Source organism: Gopherus evgoodei, chromosome 2 (genome assembly GCF_007399415.2).
Source record: "Gopherus evgoodei ecotype Sinaloan lineage chromosome 2, rGopEvg1_v1.p, whole genome shotgun sequence".
Taxonomy (NCBI): domain Eukaryota; kingdom Metazoa; phylum Chordata; order Testudines; family Testudinidae; genus Gopherus; species Gopherus evgoodei.
Window position 1 is genome coordinate 231,204,215 of NC_044323.1, and position 23,363 is coordinate 231,227,577.

Here is a 23,363-nt window from a genome sequence, read left to right on the forward strand (position 1 = left end):
CTGGGTCATATGGCATCTTTCACATATGTAAGCCCATTTGCAAGACACCGACTTTGCTGCCTTCAGGCTTGGCTTCATACTTGACGTACCAGGCAGGCATAATTTGGACAGATTAGTTAAGAACCCTCACAGACTATGAAAACTCTAGCTTGGTTACAGAATGAAAACAGTGTGTGGAAATTCGTTCAGTCCACTATCTTCTCAGAAGATATTAATCGCAGGTGCCTCTCTGATAGAGTGGGAAGCTCATGAAAGGAACACATAGCCCTGGCTATATGGAACCCCCTGTGAGTCAAGGATGGATATAAATTTTCTGGAACTGAGAGCAGAATATCAAACCATTTATTCACTTAGAGTGTATTCAGGTGATGTTGGACAATATGATAGTATTCTGCATCAACAAGCAAAGGGAAAGCAAAACGTACACCCTTTGTGTAAAGGTGCCCTGTGTTAAATTGATCTAGTCATTGTCAAATTATACTGTCGGTGGTACACCTCCCTGGAATCCCCAACACATTGGCAGATGTCCTCAGCCATCACTTCTTGATAGCAGGTATCAGAGGGATAGCTGTGTTAGTCTGTATCCACAAAAAACGAGGAGTCTGGTGGCCCCTTAAAAACTAACATTTATTTAGGCATAAGCATTCATTGGTAAAAACCCACTTCTTCAGATGCATGGAGTTAAAATTACAGATACAGGCATAAATATATATTGACACATGAAGAGAAGGGAGTAACCTTACAAGTGGAGAACCAATGTTGAAGGCCAATTTAGTCAGGGTGGATGTAGTCCACTCTAAATAATTGATGAGGAGGTGTCAATACCAAGAGAGGGAAAATTGCTTTTGTAGTGAGCCAGCCACTCCCAGTCTCTGTTCAAATTGGTGTTAAGTTTGCAAATGAATTGTAGTTCTGCAGTTTCTCTTTAAAGTCTGTTTTTGACCGTTTTTTGTTGAAGAATGGCTACTTTTAAATCTGTTAATGAATGTACAGGGAGATTGAAGTGTTCTCCTGCTGGATTTTGTATGTTGTTCCTGATGTTTGATTTGTATCTATTTATGCTTTTACGTAGAGACTGTCTGGTTTGGCCAATGTACATGGCAGAGGGGCATTGCTGGCACATGATGGCATATATCACATTAGTAGATGTGCAGGTGAATGAGCCCCTGATGGTGTGGTTGGGTCCTATGATGGTGTCACTAGAGTAGACATGGGGACAGAGAAGACAATGGGGTTTGTTACAGGGATTGGTTCCTGGGTTAGTGTTTCTGTAGCGTGGTGTGTAGTTGCTGGTGAATATTTGCTTCTGGTTGGGGAGTTGTCTGTAAGCGAGGATTGGCCTGCCTCCCAAGGCCTGTGAGAGTGGGGAATCGTTTTCCAGGATGGGTTGTAGATCGTTGATGATGTGCTGGAGAGGTTTTAGCTGGGGGCTGTACGTGATGGCCAGTGGTGTTCTGTTTTCCTTGTTGGGCCTATCCTGTAATAAGTGACTTCTGGGTACCCATCTCGCTCTGTCAATCTGTTTCCTCACTTCCCCAGGTGGGAACTGTAGTTTTAAGGAGGACATAAATGGAAGATTCAGAATTCATTGGTGAGACCAATTCCAATGATGGGGATCTCTGTGTCTGGACCTGTCTGTATTGCAGGACAACAAGAAATGCACAAGGTAATTTTCCAGGGAGGTACAAGGCCACAATTCTAGAGGAGTTTGCCTTCTAATCCCATGGTCTGAAAGTCTGGTGTATGCTTTCCCCGTATCCCAATTTTACCTTGAGTTCTCAGAAAGATACAATAGGCCATTGTTACTCCTGCAGGAATTCTGTGCCACTGCGCAGTGCAGAATTTTGCAGAAATTAAAGCGCACACAGAGTTTCCTTTCTCCTACTGAAGTGGGCTGCAGTGCTGCTAGCTGCCACTAGGGGCCAGTGGAATTGGCAGAGCCCAGCTTGCATATAGAAGACACTGCTGTTGGAGGAAGAGGAAGCTAGAGGGTTCCTGGCAGCTGCAGTTCCCAGCGTGCTCTGAGAGAAGAGAGGATGATATGCAGGAAACTCTGTGCAAGCCTGAGACTGAGCGTCAGACTGTTTCTCCATCTGGATCCCTGGGCTCTAGGGGGATGAGGGTTAGGTGCCTGGGTAAGGGTGGGGGGAGCTATGGGCGGGGGAGAGGGTGTGGGTATCTGGACTGGAAGGGCCACCGTGGCTTGGCTGTAGTGCGTGGATGGAGCTTAGGTGTTTCAGGTGGGGGGACCCTGCAGGTTGGCTCTGCGGGGGAGGGGTTGTGGGTGTCTGCCTGCCCCCTCCCCCTGGCATGGCTCTGGGGAGGGGAAGGGGCTGAGAAAGAGGAACTGGGCTGTCATAGGGGTTTCTTTAACTCTCTACTCCTGGGGGGAATTTTGAGTGTCTGTATTGTTACAGACTTACTTGCTGACAGGTATTTTGAAATAAATTACCAAAATAATTGAAACCGGTTACTTTGACAGACTTTGCAGAATTTTTAATTTTTGGCACAAAATGTCCAGGAGTACACTGTGGTGGATCATCTTCATTGTTCCCAGATGTCCACAATAATTTTGGTTCCCAATTCTTCTTTGATTGTTGTCCTGTCCACCAATTATCATTCGCTCCTTCCCAGACCTCCTGGCACAGTAGAATAGTAGAAAAGAATTCACCAGAAAGTGTTTCTTAGCTGAATGAAAAAAATTCTCTACTTGAGCTCTACTTTACCATATATCCCTAGAGGAAATGACATCTCTACCATTTTGGACTACCTACTTGCCTTGAAATCCTCAAGTCTTTCTCCTTAGCTCACTTCAGGTTCATCTAAAAGCCATCAGTACTTGCTGCCCTCTGACAGCAACTCCCTCTTCATGCATCCAGTGACTATGGGGCTTCTGAATGGTTTACTATAACCTACCCCCATCTTGGGATCTTATCTTGATGCTTGAGTACTCCTTCCTAGGAAGGCAGTCATTTCCCATTTTGTATTTGTGCAATTGATCCTTCCTAAGTGGAATACTTTGCATTTGTCCTTATTGAATTTCATCCTATTTACATCAGACTATTTCTCCAGTTTGTCCAGATGACTGGGAATTTTAATCCTATCCTCCAAAGCATTTGCAATCCCTCTCAGGTTGGTTGTATCTGCAAAGTTCATAAGTGTACTTTCTATGCCATTATCTAAATAACTAATGGAGATATTGAACTGAATTGGACCCAGAATTGATCCCTGGAGGACTCCACTCATTATGCTCTTCCAGCTTGACTGTGAACCACTGATAACTTCTCTCTGGAAACTGTTTTCCAACCAGTTCTGCACCCACCTTATAGTAGCTCCATAGGTTATATTTCCCTAGTTTGTTTATGAGAAGGTCTTTTCTTTCACTGGTTCACTATCACCATTGAAATTGTCAGCGCAAAAACTCTGCAAGTGTAGACATAGCTGTAGATATCCAATTGCTACTAGGTGAAAACTGAAACAAAGTCATTTAGCACTTCTGCCATTTCCACAATTTCTGTTGACCCCCCTCCATTGAGTAAAAGGCCTGCCTTGTCCTTAGTCTTCCTCTAGCTTCTAATGCAGGGTAGGCAACCTATGGCACGTGTGCTGAAGGTGGCACGCAAGCTGATATTCAGTGGCACTCATACTGCAGGGGTCCTGGCCACTGGTCTGGGGGCTCTGCATTTTATTGAATTTTAAATGAAGCTTCTTAAACATTTTAAAAACCTGATATACTTTACATACAACGGTAGTTTAGTTACATATTGTAGACTTATAGAAAGAGACCTTCTAAGAATGTTAAAATGTATTACTGGCATGCAAAACCTTAAATTAAAGTAAAGAAATGAAGACTTGCACACCACTTCTGAAAGGTTGCCGACCCCGGTCTAATGTATTTGTAGAATGTTTTCTTGTTACCCTTTATGTCTTTAATTAGTTTCATCTCATTTTGTGCCTTGGCCTTTCTGATTTTATCCCATCATACCTCTTGTTTATATTAATTTGTAATTTTGAGCTAGTTTCCACTTATTGTAGGATTCTTCATTGAGTTTCAGATTATTGAAGATCTCCTGGTTAAGCCAGGGTAGTTTTTTTGCCATATTTCCTCTTTCCTATGTAGTGGGATAGTTTTCTCTTGTGCCCTTAATGTGTGTCTGAAAAATTTCCAACTGTCTTCAGTTGTTTTTTCCCCTCAGACTTGCTTGCCAAGGGAGCTTACCTACCAACTCTGTGCATTTGTTGAAGTCTGCCTTCTTAAAATACATTTTCTTCATTGTGCTGTTTTCCCTACTATCATTCATTAGAATCATGAGCTCATCATTTTATGATCACTTACACCCAAGCTGCCTTCCACTTTCAATTTTCAAGCAGTTCTTCCCTATTTGTCAAAATGAAATCATAAGTAGTGCTTGTCAGTTACTCACAGTGGAATGCACTTGAAGAAGAAAGAGGGAGGTCACTGTGATGCAATCTAGTAAGGGTCACTGTCTGCTCTGGAACTTTTGGTGCCTTAAATGCTATGTTGCTGTGGTTCACAATTCTAACACCAATAGCCAGCATACAAGCATGTAGGTCACATCCTGGTTTCTGCCATCCAGTAACACCCTCCCAGTCCCAAGTTTCCGTGTAGTATCCAGCCCTCTCATTGAACACTTACAAAACTGTTGCCTGCTTCTTTAAAGAGACAGTACCCAGCAGCTTATTACCTTAAGTGGTGTTAACAAACACTATTTTAATCAAAGCACTGAACTGGCTAATAGTAAAAGTAAAACAAGTCATAGGTTTAAGTGATACAGAGTATAAGAAATAAAGATGATAAAGGGTTACAAGCAAACAAAAGTAAAAAAACTTTTAAGACTAAAAGCTGATTTAACAAACTAGACTCTTGTTCAAAGAAGTTTCTCACCAAGTCTCTTTTTCCAGCATGGCTGACTAGACTCTCTGGCCAGGTCCCTTCATGTAGAGCTCAAAGTATTTGGTTTCTTTGTCTCCTCCGATAAGAAGGACGCCAAAATGGCCTTTTCTTTCTGCTTTTATCTTCCCAGAGTTCATTGACCTTGCTTCAAGAGGCAGGAAGACTTCCTGGGGATGTAATCTCCATTCCCCACAGAAATTAAGTGGTCAACTTCCCCCACTTACAGCTTTGTTTACCTTTCATGTAAATGTGCATTTCTTTCTTTGGTCACACCTTGTTTAATTTACATTGGAGACGCATCCACACAGAGGAATGTTGTTCCGCCTACTTGAAACGGGAGTGGCTTAAGCACTGCTTGCCAGATACTTTTTAAGAACATATTTCCAGCACACATCCGTAAAGATCTTTCTGGGTTTACTATACGTAAATTATGAAAAATATTAATGATCAGTGAGTTATTAGTTTTTCAGTGATATATTTCATGTCACCTTTGGTTATATATCATGGCAGGTGTGCTAACTGGCATTGGGGGTGTTCTGAGGCTCACAGCTACTTTCTTTAACCTTAGTTCTTTGAGATATGTGGTCCCTATCCGTATTCTGTTACCCTACTTTGCTTTGGATCTTAACTGTGATTTGCAGTAGAGAAGGAATTGGAGAAGCCCACCCTTTATGCCCCTGGTTCAGAGCACAAGAGGACAGTGTGTGCAGGTTCATGCCAACAGACCTTACTAGAAAGAATCTTCCAGTCTTAAATGCATGGAGCATATACATACCTATAGTGGATTACAGATAGGGACCACAAATCTTGAATTCCATTTATAGAAGGTAGGTAATCTCTCCATCTATGTATGAGTAACCTGAATTTATAGGTGGCATAGCTAGGGACAAAGATATTTATTCTTTTCATAGGCTGTGGGGCGAAGTTGGTCTCCTGGTTTCTGCTGTGCTACAGCTTCTAAATCAAAGAGAATTTTGAGGGAATAAAAAAGTGAAGAATATATATTTTTTGTGTATGTCACATCCAAGTATGAGCTCCTTGTATAGAATTCTGAAGTTGAAAAAACAAGGTGGTACACAGCAGTGTTCTAGAATGCTGCTGGTTTTGGCCAAACCAAAAACAAAGTAGGTTCTGTTAAATGGATGGGAAATGGTGTTTTTTCTTAGGGAAAAAAAAATTGGTTTATAACTCAATCTAATATGAATTGATCTTCATGAAGACAGCAAAAGGCACTTTCCTGAACCAGCCCTTTGTCAAATTTCAGAATCTTGCTGAAAACAATGAAGATATTAGAGCTGTTCCATTACATCAAATTCTTATACTTTTTTTGTTTTTTTTGGAAGTGTTAGGCAACCTTAAATAGGGGGTCATTCCTGTTCTACTATAAAAATGTGTGTGCGCTCACGAATCAAAACTAAGGGTTCTAAAACAATGCCCCATCTGTAAAGAGTGTTATGTCAATGATGTCTTCAGCTACATAACACTGGTGTTACTATATTTCTGGTTGGTAAATGATTCTCCCTTTTTTTTTTTTTTTTTTGACCCTTTAAATGTTGGTAAAATGTTTAATTGCTTTAATAGCTTCAGTTTCATGTGTAACTCCTACTGGAATGAGGTTTAAGGACATAATTATCCTCTTTAAATCTTAAACTGTCTTTGCCTAACCTCTAGTAAAGTTTCATGAGTTGAGGGTAATTAAACTCTGCTGTCAGTAAAGTTAAGTATTTGATTCATTTTAAGAGAAGGGTGAAATCAATAAGCTGTTTCCCTGTTCCTTGGCTACTGTAATAGTGCTATATGCTTACACCTCTGGGGGGGAAGGTTTTGCTCTTTATTCATACTGTGGTTGGTAGGTATGCTTAGTGACAAATTCCATGAAACTTCCTTTGTAGATTGTGCACACACTATTTTCATTGGCCCAGTAAACTGGATCCACATTTGCTATTGCACCAGTAGATTAATGTACTATTCTTGTGCAGACTGTCTCAAAACCAATCCATTTAGTCAGTCAAAGAACCTAACTCTTAGGATGAAAAGCTAGCAGTTACCTACATAGCATGTGATGGCATGTTCGTCTCCCTTGATTCTTACTGGTATTGGGAGCCTCTTCTAATATTAACACTAAAATGTGTAATCAGATAAGCTGAATCTTAACTCAAAATCCTAGTATAAATAATTATTCATTCCATAATATCATTAATACAAATTTTACAATATTCTAAAAGTGAATTGTTTGAAACCATTTTGTAGACATCACCTTTATTCTCATGTCTGAACGTGAGCTTCTAAAGCATGTTTCATCTAAGAGGTTCGTTTTGTAAACAGTGAATTAATCTGGTCAGGTTGGTGGTGTTCTTGTTTTTTACAGGTGGAGAAACAGCTGTGCAAAAAAAAGACAACTTGCCCAAATTGTCAGTCTATGGCAAAATTGACAATAGAACCCAAATCTCCTGGCCTACCAATTCTGAGCTTTTAACCACTAGATGATGCTTTCACTAGTGAGCTGGGCCCAAGTATATACTATTCTTTCTGAATTAGAAGTTCACTAAACAAGCAGCAGTGCCATGTCTTCTGAATGTATAATTTCATATGTAGCTATTAATTAAGCAGTTTTGTCCCTAACTGTTTGTATGGGGTTGGGAGAAAAGACGGAACATTAGTATATTAAGGGATTTCTAATTTTCAGTGTGTACTAGGTTAATTTTGTTTCCCAATTTCATCTTGAAATGGGAAGATAAATGGACCTTACTAATTTATCCTTTAGGATCAACATTAGTGGCTTGTCTGCTCTGTGTGTTGGTATTTGGAGTACTGCTCTGCACTAAGCCGGGTGATGTTTATGATATGCTACTGTAATTAAGATGTGGGTAGGAGAAGCGAACTTTACTGCTAGACGAGAACTTGAATGAACAAGGGCAATTCTAAAACACTTTTAAGTGATTTGAAGCATTGCTTGATTAAAAAAAAATTATTGGGATATTTATTAATTACAATAACCTGGCTATAAAAGTGTTGAGCATACTAAGACTGCTAGTTCTTAAGAAGAAAACCAACCAAGGCCTGACGGTGACTACAATGTCATGTCGAGATTATGAATGTGATGCTGAAACTGCCTCCTTCCAACTTAGGCTATATGTTACAGACTGGAACTTCAGTGCCTAACTTGAAAGAACATATTTTTATGTTGGGGGAAGAAGTAGGAGGGTAGCAAGAAGAATATAATTAAAATTCTCATCCTTCCAAAAGAACTTTCTTGTTTCTAGACATAGCTGCAAAAGGGTTTTGATTTTGCTGCAGCTACTGTGTTCAGTTTTATACTGAGATCAATCTTTTGCAACTAAGATAGAAGCACACAACTTATTTACAGGAATTATATAGCAAAACAACTTACACTAGTTCTGAACACTTGCATTAAGGTGAATAGGTGTGATTTTTTTCTTGTAATATCAGCCTAACTATTGTGTTGAATTTCCCACAAAACTACTTCAAATTCTTCAGTTTTATGTAACATTCCTTCAAAATATTTGTCTGGAGTAATCGCAGTTTGAGAATTCACCCAGGCAACTTCCATTAGGTTAGCAAAAGTTGCATAGCCAGCACCTGTTGTAAATAAAGTTGAGAGTAAACCTTCTGTTTGTGTACTTTTGGAACAACCAGGGGGATTTTCTGGTGTTAGGCTCCTTTTTGATCTTGTGTTGGAGCAACTGAAAAGTCCAGCTTACACTATAAGAAAACGGATAACCAAAATCATGTAAAAACAGACCATTGGCTCAGGTCATAGGTCAAAGACATGAGATCAAAAGTAATGGTGAGTTAGTTGTGTGTGTCAGGCTTCCTTTAGTGTGTCCATCCTTTCCCCCCACCTTTTGCTTAATGTTTGAGTTCTTTGGGCACAAGTATGAAAAGTGCAGGGTGGGAATTTCATTAGTATGTTTCTTGCCTCTTGGACCATAGATAACTGAAGTACAACCTTTTCCATTGTGCTGTAAATTGGTGTCAGGAACTTTCATAGAGGTGACTATGGGTTGGATAAATGCAGTCCATTTGAAATAGTACTCTGCTAGCAGAGTGGTGAAGATGTTGAGCTGAGGTCATTACTGTGATGAATTCTATGTCCAGTTTGTCCCATCATGTGTTGATGGCAGTACAACTAGAGCTGGTAAAATCTGTTAACTTGGGTGGTTTTGACTACTCTATTCATAGGAAAAACATGTCAAGTTAGGATGTGTGCATTGCTAGATTTGTAATGTGTAGAATTCACCCTAAATTCTTTAGCGGTGATCTTGCACAGCTCTCTTAAGCCAGGAGTCCCCAACACTCTCATACTGTGGACCAATTCATAATAGAACTGTTTTGTGGACCATCCCACGTCCCATGTATAAAATGGCTGTGGCAACTACTGCAATAGCTTATGTGAAAAAAGCAGCTTGGAAAGTAGGTGTATATTCAGCTGTCTTTAGTGTCTGTTCTTGCTCTTCATGTCAATTTCCCCTCCTATCAGTTCTAAGTCTTTCAGTGGCAAGCAAGGAGAGTCAATATAATGCGACTAGTCAACTCTCCATATCCACCACCAAGTGCTCAGTGCTTCACAGACCACAATTTAGGAATTGTAACTCCCAGTGCTCCAGACAAGTATCAAAGCAAATGTTGCTACATCCAACTACTGCAAAATGTATCCACATGCTTCCTTGTTTGGGGATCATTTGCAAACGCAACTAATTTCCTTGAATTCTTTCCACTGGCTGTCAACACTGTAATGGGGGGAATTATCAGCTTGTTGCGGTGATGACACATCTGAACCGTGATTGGGTTGTATCTTTAGCTCAGCTAAATAGTGGGTGAATGTGCTCTTGCAATGATAGCCCAAGAATATAGAACTGGGGCCTATTGGAGGACAGTTCTAATCATTCTCTCATGATCTTTAGGACACTGTCAACTTGAAAGTAATTTGTCTGAAAAATTTTGTACCCCTTATAAAACACCTAAGATTAGTTTGTTAGCAAAAATAATTTTCTGTTTTTCAGTTTACTTTGGGCATCTTGACAGAACTTTGTGTATAGCTAGTTTTACTACTTCCCATTTTATATTCAATCAGTTTCTCCTTTTCAGAATAGATCCTTATAATTAGTCATAGGGGATCAAAAAATTGCTTTAAAAATAAAATGGCATTTAAAGGACACCCACGTTTTTTGTTGAAGTATTTCCCTGGGAAAAATGACTAATAACTGTTATATGCTGTGATGTTGTAGCCGTGTTGGTCCCAGGATATATGAGAGACAAAGTGGGGTGCGATATCTTTTATTGGACCAACTTTGTTGATGAGAGAGACAAGCTTTCAAGCTACACAGAGCTCTTCTTCAGGTCTGGGAAAGGTACTCAGAATGTCATAGCTAAATACAAGATTGAATAAATTGTTTAGGTGAAGTGGCCTGTTACCACTATTTCTTGTTCAAAAGGTGTTAATGAGACATGGCAATGTGTCCCCAGATTTACAAAATTAATTTAAAGATTTCCAAGATTAATTATTACCCTGCCCATTTGTAAAATAGTTTATAATACGTTAGCCTTCTTTACAGTATTTAAAGAAAACATGGAAACTCTTCAGAATTATTGTTCTCAAAAAGTTTTGGCTTTTCCTTATTGTAAAAGGGACCTCTGAAAAAATTAGTTTGTAGCAAATTAAATCAGCTGTCACCCTGTAGCCTGAAATATTAGCTATGGCAAGTATTTGAGGTCTTACTACTATTGTATCTTGTAAGTGAATGGCAATGAATAATGCTATTTTGCCTGAACACTTATGTAGTATCAGATTTACCCTTGCTCCAAAAGATCTTGCAGTTAAATTTAAGATGGTGGTTTAGGAGCAGATGAGAATGAGGAAGGATTATTTGAAGAGAGAGGTTGCACAGAGGGATTTAAAGAAGGAAGAATAGTCTTGCTGGATGACAGTGAGTCTGCACCCATATTCCAGCACTGGTGCATCTGTACTAGTAGTTGATTAAGACTTTATGGGTGTGTCTGTTTTAAAATCAAGGGTGTGATTGCAGCTCATGTAAACATTCTCATAGTATGTTTAACTAGTGCAGCTAAAATAGGAATGAAGACATGGTGACATTGATCCAAGTGTGGGATCTAGTAATGACGGTACGTATCGAGGGTTCTGGTCAGGCTTGCGCAGCCCGCAGTGCTGGTTCTACACCACTATTTTTAGCTTCATTTGCTGGATTATAGCTAGCATGGGTATGCATGCTCCAGCTCCAAGCACACCTTCAGTTGCAGGGTTGACAAACACATAGTGGTGAGCCCTGTCTTCTGATTCTTCCAGTTTTGCATCTGGACTATTGCTATTACTGTTTTTGCTATTGTTGACTAGGCCTGAGCATGTTTGAGATGTAGGGGGCAGCATGAAAGAAGGCCCAAAACCCAAGTGGTATGAAGGCAAAGGAGTCAGGAGGGTGAAAGTTTTAAGAACAGCATATGAGTGAGAGGGGCGGTAAAAGAAAATGAGCATAGATATTTAGGTAAAAAGTCCTATAGGGCCTAGTACAGGTAAGTAAAGACTAGGAGCATGAATTTAATTCAGTAAAAATGAGAAGCTAATGAAGGGATTCAAAGTGATGGGAATGGGGCATATATTGTATGTGGAGACTTAATCTCCCTGACGACCTTGCCATTGAGCTTGAACCTACTAATGACTAACTTCCATGGTTAGGGCCCTACCAAATTCACGGTCCATTTTGACCAATTTCAGTGTCAGAGGATTTTTAAAATAGTCATGTTACGATTTCAGATACTTAAATCTGAAATTTTGCAATGTTGTAACTGTAGGGGTCCTGATCCAAAAGAGGTGGGGGGGGGAACAAAGATATTGTAGGGGAGATCATAGTATTACCAACCTTGCTTCTGTGCTGCCTTCAGAGCTGGGTGGATGCAGAGCAGCAGCTGCTGGCTGGGCACCTAGCTGTTAAGGCAGCTCTGCTGCCAGCAGCAACACAAAAGTAAGGGTGGCATGGTATGGTATTCCCACCCATATTTCTGTGCTGCTGCTTTCAGAGCTGGGCCTGCAGCCGTCCAGCTTTGAAGGCAGAAGCGCAGAAGTAAGGGTGGCATGGTATGATGTTGTCACCCTTACTTCTGTACTGCTGCTGGCGGGATGCTGCCTTCAGAGCTGAACATCTGGCCAGCGCCACTGCTCTCCAGCCACCCATCTCTGAAGGCAGTACAGAAGTAAGGATGCCATTACTGCAACCTCCTACAATAACCTGCTGACCCCCTTTTTGAGTCAGAACCCCCAGTTTGAGATACACTGGTCTCCCCCGTGAAATTTGTATAGTATAGGATAAAAGTACACAAAAACCAGATTTCACGGAGGAGACTGGATTTCATGGTCCGTGATGCATTCTTCACGTCTGCTAATTTGGTAGGGCCCTGGCCTTATACAGAACTCTATTTTCCCGATGTGTTGCTGCTGTCTCCTGTTGTCTAACCTCTTGGCCCTACTGCCACCTCTTTAAAAAGAGGTCTGAATTCAGTCACTGGATGCTGTCTGCATCTTTCTGAAGAGAATCAGCTTATCCGTTAGATGGAGGAGATAAAACTTATCAAAATTATACTTGTTATTGAGGAAAAGTATTCAGCAGTAATTTGCTTAAACCGAAAAGTTTGGATCTGTATCATATTGTCCTGTAATTTGGGGATGGTGTTGAGAGCAGTTCAGATTTTGGAGTCAGGAAACTAATTGGACATTTCTTCTCAAGTTATACGCCATGATTAACAGATAAGAGACCAAAAGTGTAAATAAAATGTGGTTACCCTAGATGTGCTTCATAGTCTGAAGGGGCTCCTGGAGTCATCTAGAAGAGCACCTGATGCAAATTAAAATGGGATTTCTAAGCTGTCAGAGTAAATAGGGATTTTTTTAATTCTGGTGTTTATATCTGACAAAGTTAGCTGAGTCAAGTCACATACTCTGCTGCTCTTACTGTAGAGCTGAAAAGCTCAATATCTCAAGAGGCTCCTCTGCCAGGGAACTGACACTCACCTGCTATCACTACTTAAGTATAGTTCACATTGTTTCAATCCTTGTTCAAGCAACAGAAAGATTGTCTCCTCCTTAATTCCCCACTATTTCCTCCCCCCTTCGCTCACACTAACAGTCATTGGATTAATTCTGCATCCTGTCCATCCTACCACTTTACATAACAGGCCTCATTTGAGCCATCCATCTTTTCTGAGCAGTAGAAAATGAGTTTGGATCTAAATGTGTAAACATCCATGGCGCACAAGCTTCTTTACTTTTAATTTATTAAATCTTTTGAGCATCAAATGTTTGTTTGCAAATTAAAAAATAAATAAATGTGAACTCCTGGGGTGAGATTGTACAGATCCGAAGAATTTTCTCAAATAAATACCATATTTGTGTGAAATTTGTGTCAAATATGGCTGGGCTTTAATTTTAAGAAAACATTTTGCTATCAAAGGCAATTTTTGAGTGTCAAGTTATTGTTTAATAAATTGTTTTTAAAATCTTTGAAGATTTGAGAATCTCCACATTTGCTCTAATAAACAAGATTTTAGCAATGTCCTGCATGGTCATATTGAATTTTAATGACATTGATTAACTGTCAAGCAGTGGAAATTGATGAGAAAATGTCCATAGTAAAATTAAATGGCATTACTGAAGACAGTACCGCTGGTTAGGGAGGTGACTAGACCCAGTAGTCTGTTGTAGGAGTATTAATGTGAGCTCGAGGTTTTTTTCACATGATTAAAACGGGCCATCTGTTCTTTGTTAAATGTTTACAAAAACAGCTTTTCTCTAAAAGATTTAAGGAGATGTGGATCTAGCAAACACTGCAATATTTCTGAGCACCTTTTTCACCTTATTTCAAATAGTACCAAAAATAATTCTGCCTGCATATCAAACAGGCAGGATTAATACTTATTTGTATTTAGTCTTTACTGTTTTCTTTCATGTGGAAGATTAAATTCTGTACCAAGATGCTAAATTATGGCCTCATTTATTACTAAAAGCAGTGGGGGGGGGCAGGGGTGGATGATATGTGTTCTACAGTGTGCAAGTAAGTTTTCAATCTTTTTGTAAAAGTATGTAGTACATACAGTTTTGTAATGTTTTATAAATGGAAAACAGGGTTCTGTCATTGGAAATTGAGACCCTGTAAGTGTAGTTAATCCAATGTAGATATAAAGATGAAGAACTATTTGAAATAAGTCCCTATGATAGGTTTAAGCCAATATTTACTGGTGGTAACCTGTCCTACCTTCCTTCTCTTCTCAACCCTGTTTTAAAAAAACAATTCAGACAGCAGTTTTAGGGTGGAGAAATGCCTCCTTCATGCTGCCTCTGATCTCTCGGCCTCCTCTCAGATTTGTGCTGCTCCTACACAGCTTCGCACTAGGGAGCAATGTGGGGCTGTCAGTCAGGGTTATCAAGTTCAGTGCAAACATATTAACCCAAAATGCGCAGAAAATTAGACTTTATCACACCCACTTTTGAAAAGTATAATGCTAAAAATTAAGATCATGTTGATATAATTTTTAAACTAAAACATTTGCAAAGTAAAATGAGACAGAAGTAATATGAACTGAAACTAATTAGAGCAGGCATAGGCTGTTTCACTAATGTATGCTTTTGAGGTATGTGAATGAAAATTTCTAGCAATATAGAAATGTTTAAATGTATAAGGTATTTTATTTTGTTGAACTGGGATACCTATTTTTAATTCTCAATAACCCAGTATTGTGAATAGGAGTTGGTATAAATTTTTTAGATTTTTGGCTTTCCAATTTCATACTTAATTTGTGCATGAAATATATAAATTGGGTATATGCTTTTTTGAGGTAGTGAGTGGGACTGAAAGAACATGAAAGTCTACAGGTTGACATCTTACAAAACTTAATTCACTATAGTTTTGAGAAGTTCTTAAGAAAGGAATAAGATGGGGAACAATATTTTAAACATTTTAATGTAAAGTCTTGACATGAGTTAAATTTGTGACAGCAATACCAGTCATTTTTGCACCATTGTGCATGGGGAAAATTGGAGAGAATGTGAGCCTAAACTTCAAATATCCTGGTTTTTACTGGTCTGTTCTAAATCTTGCCATTTCTAGATTGACTTTTTTCAAAAGATTAAAAATCTTTCAGGAGATGGAGAGGCAAGGTGAGGCAGATATATTTTTGGATTGCACAAAAAGTCATGAAAATGTGTGCGCATGCATGCACCCAAAAATAAAATAACTTTCATTTTGAAATCAGTGGATCAATCCTGTGAACTTGGCTTCACAGGCACAGGCTAAAATTTAAACATCCTGAGTCTTGTAGCTCATTGAGCAGACGCATTGAAAAGACTTTATTGAAGCTGTTAATGTTAGTGGCTTGTCTGGCTGCTAGGCATTTTTTTTTAAATTCCTTGTGAATCGTTTTTAAAATAAAAACTCTAATTTGGCTCCAAAATTAGATATTTTAGCTTTTGCAAAACTTAAGATCAATAGAAATGTCTGTTTTTAAAATTCCAACACAGCATTTTTAAACAAATATTTCCCCTTGGCATTGGAACCAAAACCAGAAGCTCTGAATATCTACCAATGAAACTGATTTAATAGAGTTTAATTGTCCAGACTAAGAGCAGTGCTAAAAGCAATCAAGTGGCAAAAAAATAAGCAAGGATGTTTCAAGGGCTTGGACATTTGTTGTCTGGATAGTACAACTCAATCTACTATCTAAAGTATGATTTAAAAGAAAGTCTTTGTGATGATATCCAAAGGCAGCAACCTGGAAGAAAGCCTAGGAGGAGTGTTGACCACCCTAGTTTCCTGGGAAAATGGAAAGCAGATTGTTCATTTACTTTGCAATGGAGGGAAAAATTTGAATTACTCGTATACCTTACAGGGTTCTAAATTCACTGTATCATTCAGGAAAAGGATCTGAGTGCCATTGTGGGCAGCTGAGTGAAAACCTTGACTCAATGTGCAGTTGCAGTTAAACAAGGTTTTAGGATAGGTATATAATGGAGAATGATATGGGGACTATTGTAATACTTTTGTCTAAGTTGATGGAGTGTAACCTAACATCGAATGCTGTGTGCAGAAATGGTTGCTTATCTTTTTTTCCAAAAAAAGGGGGGCAAAATTAGAAGGTTCAAAGATTGGTAAGAGTGGGGTTATTCCTTTGTAAAATGCTTTGAGAGCTATGGATGAAGAGCACTATATAAGACTTGGGTATTTTTACTATTTTTCAGAGAGGAGATGAATAAGATGAAATGATAAAAGTACATAAAATAATGAATGGCATTAGAAGATAGATCAAGAGCTTCTGTTTTTGTCTCAAACACAAGTACAAGGGGACATTTAAATAAATTAAAAAGTGACAAATTCAAAACTGATAAAAGGAAATATTTGTTTCACATATGTAATTAAACTGTGGAAATCATTGTGAAATGTTGATACTGAGGCCAGAAATTTTGCGGAGTTAAAAAAATAAATAAAATAAAATTGGACACTTGTGTGGGCAATAACTTATAATAGCTATTTGTATCAATAATAGTTATCACTAATGTGAAAAGAGATTTTTGGAAGAAATATTAAACCTCATGCTTCAGGGTGGAAGCCAATCTCCCACAGGGATTTAGGAGGAGACCTAATGTGCAGGCACATCTGCCTAACTTCAGGTTGTTTGCACCTTCCTCTGAAGTATCTGTTTCTACAGTCAGATTCAGGACTATATGGACCACATGAATGGTCTGGTGTGGTAATTCCCACGTGTCATCCTGGACTATGTTTAGGGATGCCATGTTTTATATTGGCCACTATCAGCAAAGTGTCTGATAAATTTGAAACAACCTGCCCCGCCGTTTTCTCTTAAACTAAATTCATTCTTCCAAGATTATCTCTCAACCATCCCTTTCTCCTGCTGTAGCAGAAAATCCCCTTCCTCATCACTATTACAATAGTAACTAGAGGTCTGTACAGAGATCTGGGGCTCTATTTCAACAAATACTTGAGACATTCCTAATACCAAAGAATTTAGTCTAATAGATGCTTGTGACCATGGGCAATTCTCTTCAAGTCATTGTTGTAGCCAAGAATAGAACCTTGGTCTTCTGTCTCCCAGTCCCTTTTCCCCTCTCTTCAACCCTCTTCTCAGTTCTCTGCCATTAATAGTTCCATTTCCTATGAGGTGATGTCTAAGGCTTTCCCAAGCATCAGTAGAGTAAAAGTGATATTTTTGGTAATTTCATTGCAGCTACTTTGGAAAGTTGTGATCTGCAGCAGAGGCACTAGTTGTATCTACAATGGGGGGAAAAATACCTCCCCCGGTTTATGCTAGTGTTTCTGTGGTTACAGCCGCTAGTGAACTTAATGCAGTGGTAGGCCATTAATAGGATAAGAGCTGAATATTCTGAGTGTACATATAGCTGCTAGGACAGAACTACTTGGATTTACATTCAGCAGCTTATTCTAACGGCCACGGGGAATTAAAACCCTGAAATAGAAAAACTTGGATGACAAAATAAAAGGTGTCTATATTAGGAAAATTTGGCATGCTATCCATAATTTAGACTCCTGACAAAACTGTAACATACCATAGGTCCACATGCATTTGTTACATATTAGGTCCTGATGGGTAATGAACTCTGTGTGTGTGTATACACACATATACACGCACTAGACAGTTCACACCTTTACCACTACTTAAATAGCAGACCAGTGTTGGAATTGCAGTCAAACAGTTGCAACTCTGAAACACACCCAACATCTCAAAGAAAAAATGACATTACATACAGTTACACAAGGCTGCTTGTCCCCCAGAAGAAATATCCACCTCACTACTTATTGTCCCATACTTTTCCATGGCTCAGTGATCCCTGTCTTCCAAAAGGCTGGACCTCAGGAAAAGCCTGGTGTAGGGCCCTCTTCCGTCTGGAATCAGGCCTGTCATCTCATTCCCTCATCTTGAGGGAAAACAATTCAATGAAACAAAACCCAAAAAGAAATAGGGAAGGCAAACTACACAACAAAATACAAAGTTGTAAAAGTAATATAGGGAAAAGCAGTAATATTGCTCCTTACATCCTCAGTAGTGTCATAGCAAACTCTGGATGATCGAACTCTGAGCTGATCTAGTAGGAGATCCCATGGGTGTGGAGGGAAGCTAGTTGCATCTACATTGATGGCGTGATGCCATGGCATGACATAACTCCTTGTCTTCATAGCATTTATGTGGATAGTTTTGTAGGGCAGAACTATCTAAAGCACTGAGTGGAACAAAACAAAAAGAAGAGTAGATGCAGACATTCTGTACTTGCTCCAGACGGTCATGCCAGGAACTGTGGGACACATACAGAGTGGGCAAACTACGGCCCAGGATCCGCATCCGCCCTCCAGACATTTTAATCCAGCCCTCGAGCTCCCGCCGAGGAGTGGGATCAAGGGCTTGCTCCACTCCATTTGGCTCCCAGAAGCAGCAGCATGTCCCCTCTTCAGCTCCTATGTGAAGGGGCAGCCAGGGGGTTCTGCACACTGTCCCTGCCCCAAGTGCTGCCCCTGCAGCTCCCATTGGCAAGGGAGCTGCGGGGCAGCACCTGCAGACAGAGCAGTGCACAGAGCCATCTGCGCACCTCTGCATAGGAGCCAGGAGGAGATGCCGCTGCCTCTGGCCTGCGCCCCTGACCCCCTCCCGTGCCCCAAACCCTCTGCCCGAGCCCTGATCCCTCTCCCATCTGCTGAACTCCTCAGTCTCAGCCCGGAGCAGCCTTCTGCACTCCCAGCCCTTCATCCCCAGCCCCACCGCAGAGGCCACGCCCCCAGCCGGAGCCCTCATCCCATCCTGCACCCCAACCCCCAATTTCATCGGCATTCATGGCCCACCATACAACTTCCATACCCAGATGTGGCCCTTGGGTCAAAAAGTTAGCCCACCTCTGGATATGTATAACACATAGGCAGTGCTTTTGAGGAGTGCTGTGTGAGAATATGGTACACTGGGCATACTCATAGACTCTAGGACTGGAAGGGACCTTGAGAGGTCATCGAGTCCAGTCCCCTGCCCTCACGGCAGGACCAAATACTGTCTAGACCATCCCTAATAGACATTTATCTAACCTACTCTTAAATATCTCCAGAGATGGAGATTCCACGAGTTCCCTAGGCAATCTATTCCAGTGTTTAACTACCCTGACCGTTAGGAACTTTTTCCTAATGTCCAACCTAAATCTCCCTTGCTGCAGTTTAAGCCCATTGCTTCTTGTTCTATCATTGGAGGCTAAGGTGAACAAGTTTTCTCCCTCCTCCTGACACCCTTTTAGATACCTGAAAACTGCTGTCATGTCCCCTCTCAGTCTTCTCTTTTCCAAACTAAACAAACCCAATTGTTTCAGCCTTCCTTCATAGGTCATGCTCTCAAGACCTTTAATCATTCTTGTTGCTCTTCTCTGGACCCTCTCCAATTTCTCCACATCTTTCTTGAAATGCGGTGCCCAGAACTGGACACAATACTCCAGTTGAGGCCTAACCAGCGCAGAGTAAAGCGGAAGAATGACTTCTTGTGTTTGTTTACAACACACCTGTTAATGCATCCCAGAATCACGTTTGCTTTTTTTGCAACAGTATCACACTGTTGGCTCATATTAAGCTTGTGGTCCACTATGACCCCTAGATCTCTTTCTGCCATACTCCTTCCTACACAGTCTCTTCCCATTCTGTATGTGTGAAACTGATTGTTCCTTCCTAAGTGGAGCATTTTGCATTTATCTTTATTGAACTTCATCTTGTTTACCTCAGACCATTTCTCCAATTTGTCCAGATCATTTTGAATTTTGACCCTGTCCTCCAAAGCAGTTGCAATCCCTCCCAGTTTGGTATCGTCTGCAAACTTAATAAGCGTACTTTCTATGCCAACATCTAAATCGTTGATGAAGATATTGAACAGAGCCGGTCCCAAAACAGACCCCTGCGGAACCCCACTTGTTATACCTTTCCAGTAGGATTGGGAGCCATTAACTCAGAACAGCATGGATGTTTTTGTATTAGTCCTCCTGTGTGCCTGATCTGCAGAGGATAAGAGTCCATTACAACCCCGCCTAGAGAACCATGGCTCTTTAGTATATGCTGTAAAAGATCATGCTCTTAGCTCTAGAGGTCCTCAGTTCAGTCCTTGGGATGTTGGTCAAAATGTTGATGTAATGCATGCACTAGTGTAAATGGAACCAATGCAGTTCTCTTGTGTAAATGCACCCTGTGATTGTGTCCTATTAATTTTCCAGTTGTGTGTATAGAAGCCAAAGTTAATACTTGTTTTCAGATGACAAAAGTCCCAGATTACGCATACAAAATAGCTGTTACCAGAATATGGGAAAGTCTTATATAAATAACCTTTATTTCAGAGATGAACAACTTTAGGATAGCAGAGGGCCATAAAATCCACTAAAAACCCCTTTGTCAGGCCATACAGAAAACAACCTCCCTCCCTCCAAAAATTAAAGGTTGAGCCAGGTTGCTGAGGCACGCAGTCTTTTAGTAAAATTTTTACTGCCTCATCAGCACAGATTACCTCTTTCCCATGCCTCCCAGCTCGTTACTGCCTACCCATTGATGATTTGGGAGCTGAAAGCCAGTGAGGTTTCAGCCAGGGCCTTAACTCCCCACCCTCCACCAAGCACAGGAAGTAACCAGAGTTAGGTGGCATGGGATGAAGTTGAAGCCTGTGTTGAAGGGGAGCAGAGTGGAGGTAGAGATGGCACATGAGGCCCTGCTGACACCAAAGTCATAATGGCACCCAAATTTGGCCTTGCTGCCCCTCCATCATGCCACCAGGGAAGGGGCTCTGCTGTTACACCACCCAGCTTATGCTGCTGCTGCCCCTCTCTCCCCAACCCCCAAGAATATATTCCCGAGCTTCATATGGTCAGGCTAAATAAAACAGCTGGTTGGCGGGATGAGGCCAATATCTGCCTTATCTTTTCATTTTTAAGTCTAAATTAATTTTATTTGGTGTATGAAATGTTGTTGTGGATTTATACCTTTTTATATATATTTTTTTTAGTCGTGAAGAATTTTATACTTGCAGTATTCAGTACTTTATAGCTGTTCTGCCACAACCTTAAAGCAGCGTAGCAGTGCTTAGAATTATTGTACAATATTTGTTTGAAATGTTACCAATTAACGTTACCTTCTGTTTTCTCTTGTCTCCCTCCATGACCTCTCAGCCCTAAAATATAGAGCTCTAAGTAAACAATTTTATAGACAACAAATGTGTGTGTTTTTATTATGCTATACTAATTTAATGCCTATTTGTATTTCTTAGCATTCTCCGTCGGAGCCCTTTGTAGAGAAACCAGTGCCGGATATGACCCAGCTAGTGAAAAATGATGACTACCTGCCATCGATTGAACAACAGCCTCAGCAAAAGAAGAAGAAAAAGAAAAACAATCACATTCTTGCAGAGGGTCCCAGTAAAGGTTTTGGTAAGGAAGATTTTCCTGGTGGTCTTGACAGCCAGGATCAAACCAGGAACTCATTGGATTGCTCCCAGGAAGAGAAAAAGAAAAAGAAAAAGCCCAAGTCAAAAAAGGAACCGAAGGATCCTAAAGAACCCAAGGAAAAGAAGGAGCCTAAGGAACCCAAGCCTCCCAAAACCCCCAAGCCTCCCAAAGAGCCAAAGGAAAAGAAAGCAAAAAATACCACACCAAAACCCAAGACTAGCAAAAAGACAAGGTAGGTCAGGAAATATCTCTTTGGGTATGTGATAAGTTGGCGTTCAAAACAAAAATAATGTACTGTGTGTATTCATGGAATTTAAAAAAAAAATGCAAAAAAGAATGGGGGGAAACATTTTGTTGGCTAGAGATTATACCAATTTTAACTATTTTGCCTTTTCTTAAAGGAGGGAGGGCAAAAAATCCACACAGCCCGAAGTGAAATAGTTATGCTGATACAAAAATTGTGACTTCTCTAACCCTGTTTCCTAGTAGTTGCAATAGGAGAATTATCTCCACTTGATATTGTGATTCTTTTTAGGATCAGGGTTAAAATCCTAGTAGGCAATATAAGAGATCAAATCGCAGTACTGTACACAGTCATTCCAAAGCAAACCACCTCCCCGCCCCCGTTTCCTCCACCCCCGACTATCATGAGTACAAATGTTCACTGAGAAAACAGAGGGGAAAAAGACATTAAAACTGATTTTTTCGTTTGTATCTAAAATTTCTTACAACTGTTCTGAACCTGTTCCAAACATCTGAATCTGTTTTTCAAGAAGTGGCTAATGTAAGAAAATATATAACTTCCAGATGGAAGCATAGCCAGACCTGGTTAATCCAAATCAGTTTGCAGAATCCATTTGTATTAAGATTAAAAACATTTTGATTAACAAATCTGATTTGCATGTGTTCTGCAAGGCTGGTTACTGTTTAATTCTTTCTGATACAGATATATGGATGAATGAAGCTCAGATATTATGGACTTCTAGTAAGAATGAAAGGTTCTTTGGGTGGATGGCAAAACTAGTGTTTTATTGAAAATTCTGTGTAAATTGGCAGGGTGAAAGGTACTGTAAAAGCTTTATTAGCTTTCCAGTACAGTTGAACCTACTTATAATTTACAAAATTTTATATATAATGTTCTAGATTGCTGAAATGATGGGTTTATACGTACAGTAGTTTTTAATTTTCGGTTACATGTTACTGAATCTAGGTACTGTACTGAACAGCTTTCCCACTGTATCCTTTTGAAACTAGAGGACTGTATCAGCTCAATGAAAAGATTAACTGTTTGCATGGGGACAGGATATTCATAGTGTTTGAGTTTTGTGAGATTTTTTTTTTAAAAGGCCACAAAGGGAAAGAACTATTATGATTATCTAATTCAACCTCTCACCATAACATAGGTCTCACCCAGCCATTTCTACATCAAGAAGTGAAAGACACGATATTTATTTGAAAAACGCTTCTCACTGCAAACCTTTTCAACTAGGTGCTATAATATATTTTCTACAGACAATCTTTAAGAATTTAATAATGCTTAACAAACCAAGGTTAGAAAGAATTTGGTTCCAAAATATATGTCGTTTCCTATGAATTGAGATTGACATCAGGCCTCAACATTTGAGATGCCACATAACCCAGGCTGATAAGTCTGTGCAGGTCACCCCTAGTGAAGTCATGGGACAGCACTTTGGGGGCAGAGGAGTAGACGCTCTCCTTCCAGGGAACAGAGCTGTTCTCTTGCATGCCTATAGGGGTGGAGAGGGCGGGACTTTATTCTCTTTCCTCCTCCCTTTGCAGTACCCCTTGTAATTGGAAGGGTGAATTTTGTAATACTTTTCATAGCTGCAAAGTGCTCTTCTTCCCACTCAGTGGGAAAAATGTACCTGGGAGCATGAACAACACTTGCAGCCTCTTACCCCAATAGGCCAGACTGTTCAAGGAAAG

The 23,363-nt window shown here is 40.1% G+C and overlaps 1 protein-coding gene across 3 annotated transcripts in view; it reads left to right on the forward strand.

The window, feature by feature from the left end:
- Positions 1-23,363, forward strand: part of CHD7 (chromodomain helicase DNA binding protein 7) — a 209,649-nt gene that overhangs the window by 118,506 nt on the left and 67,780 nt on the right. For all 3 annotated transcript variants that reach the window (XM_030553154.1, XM_030553153.1, XM_030553155.1), the window contains one exon: positions 21,239-21,648. In XM_030553154.1, coding sequence (XP_030409014.1) covers positions 21,239-21,648 — 410 coding nt within the window. The remainder of the gene's footprint in view (positions 1-21,238; positions 21,649-23,363) is intronic.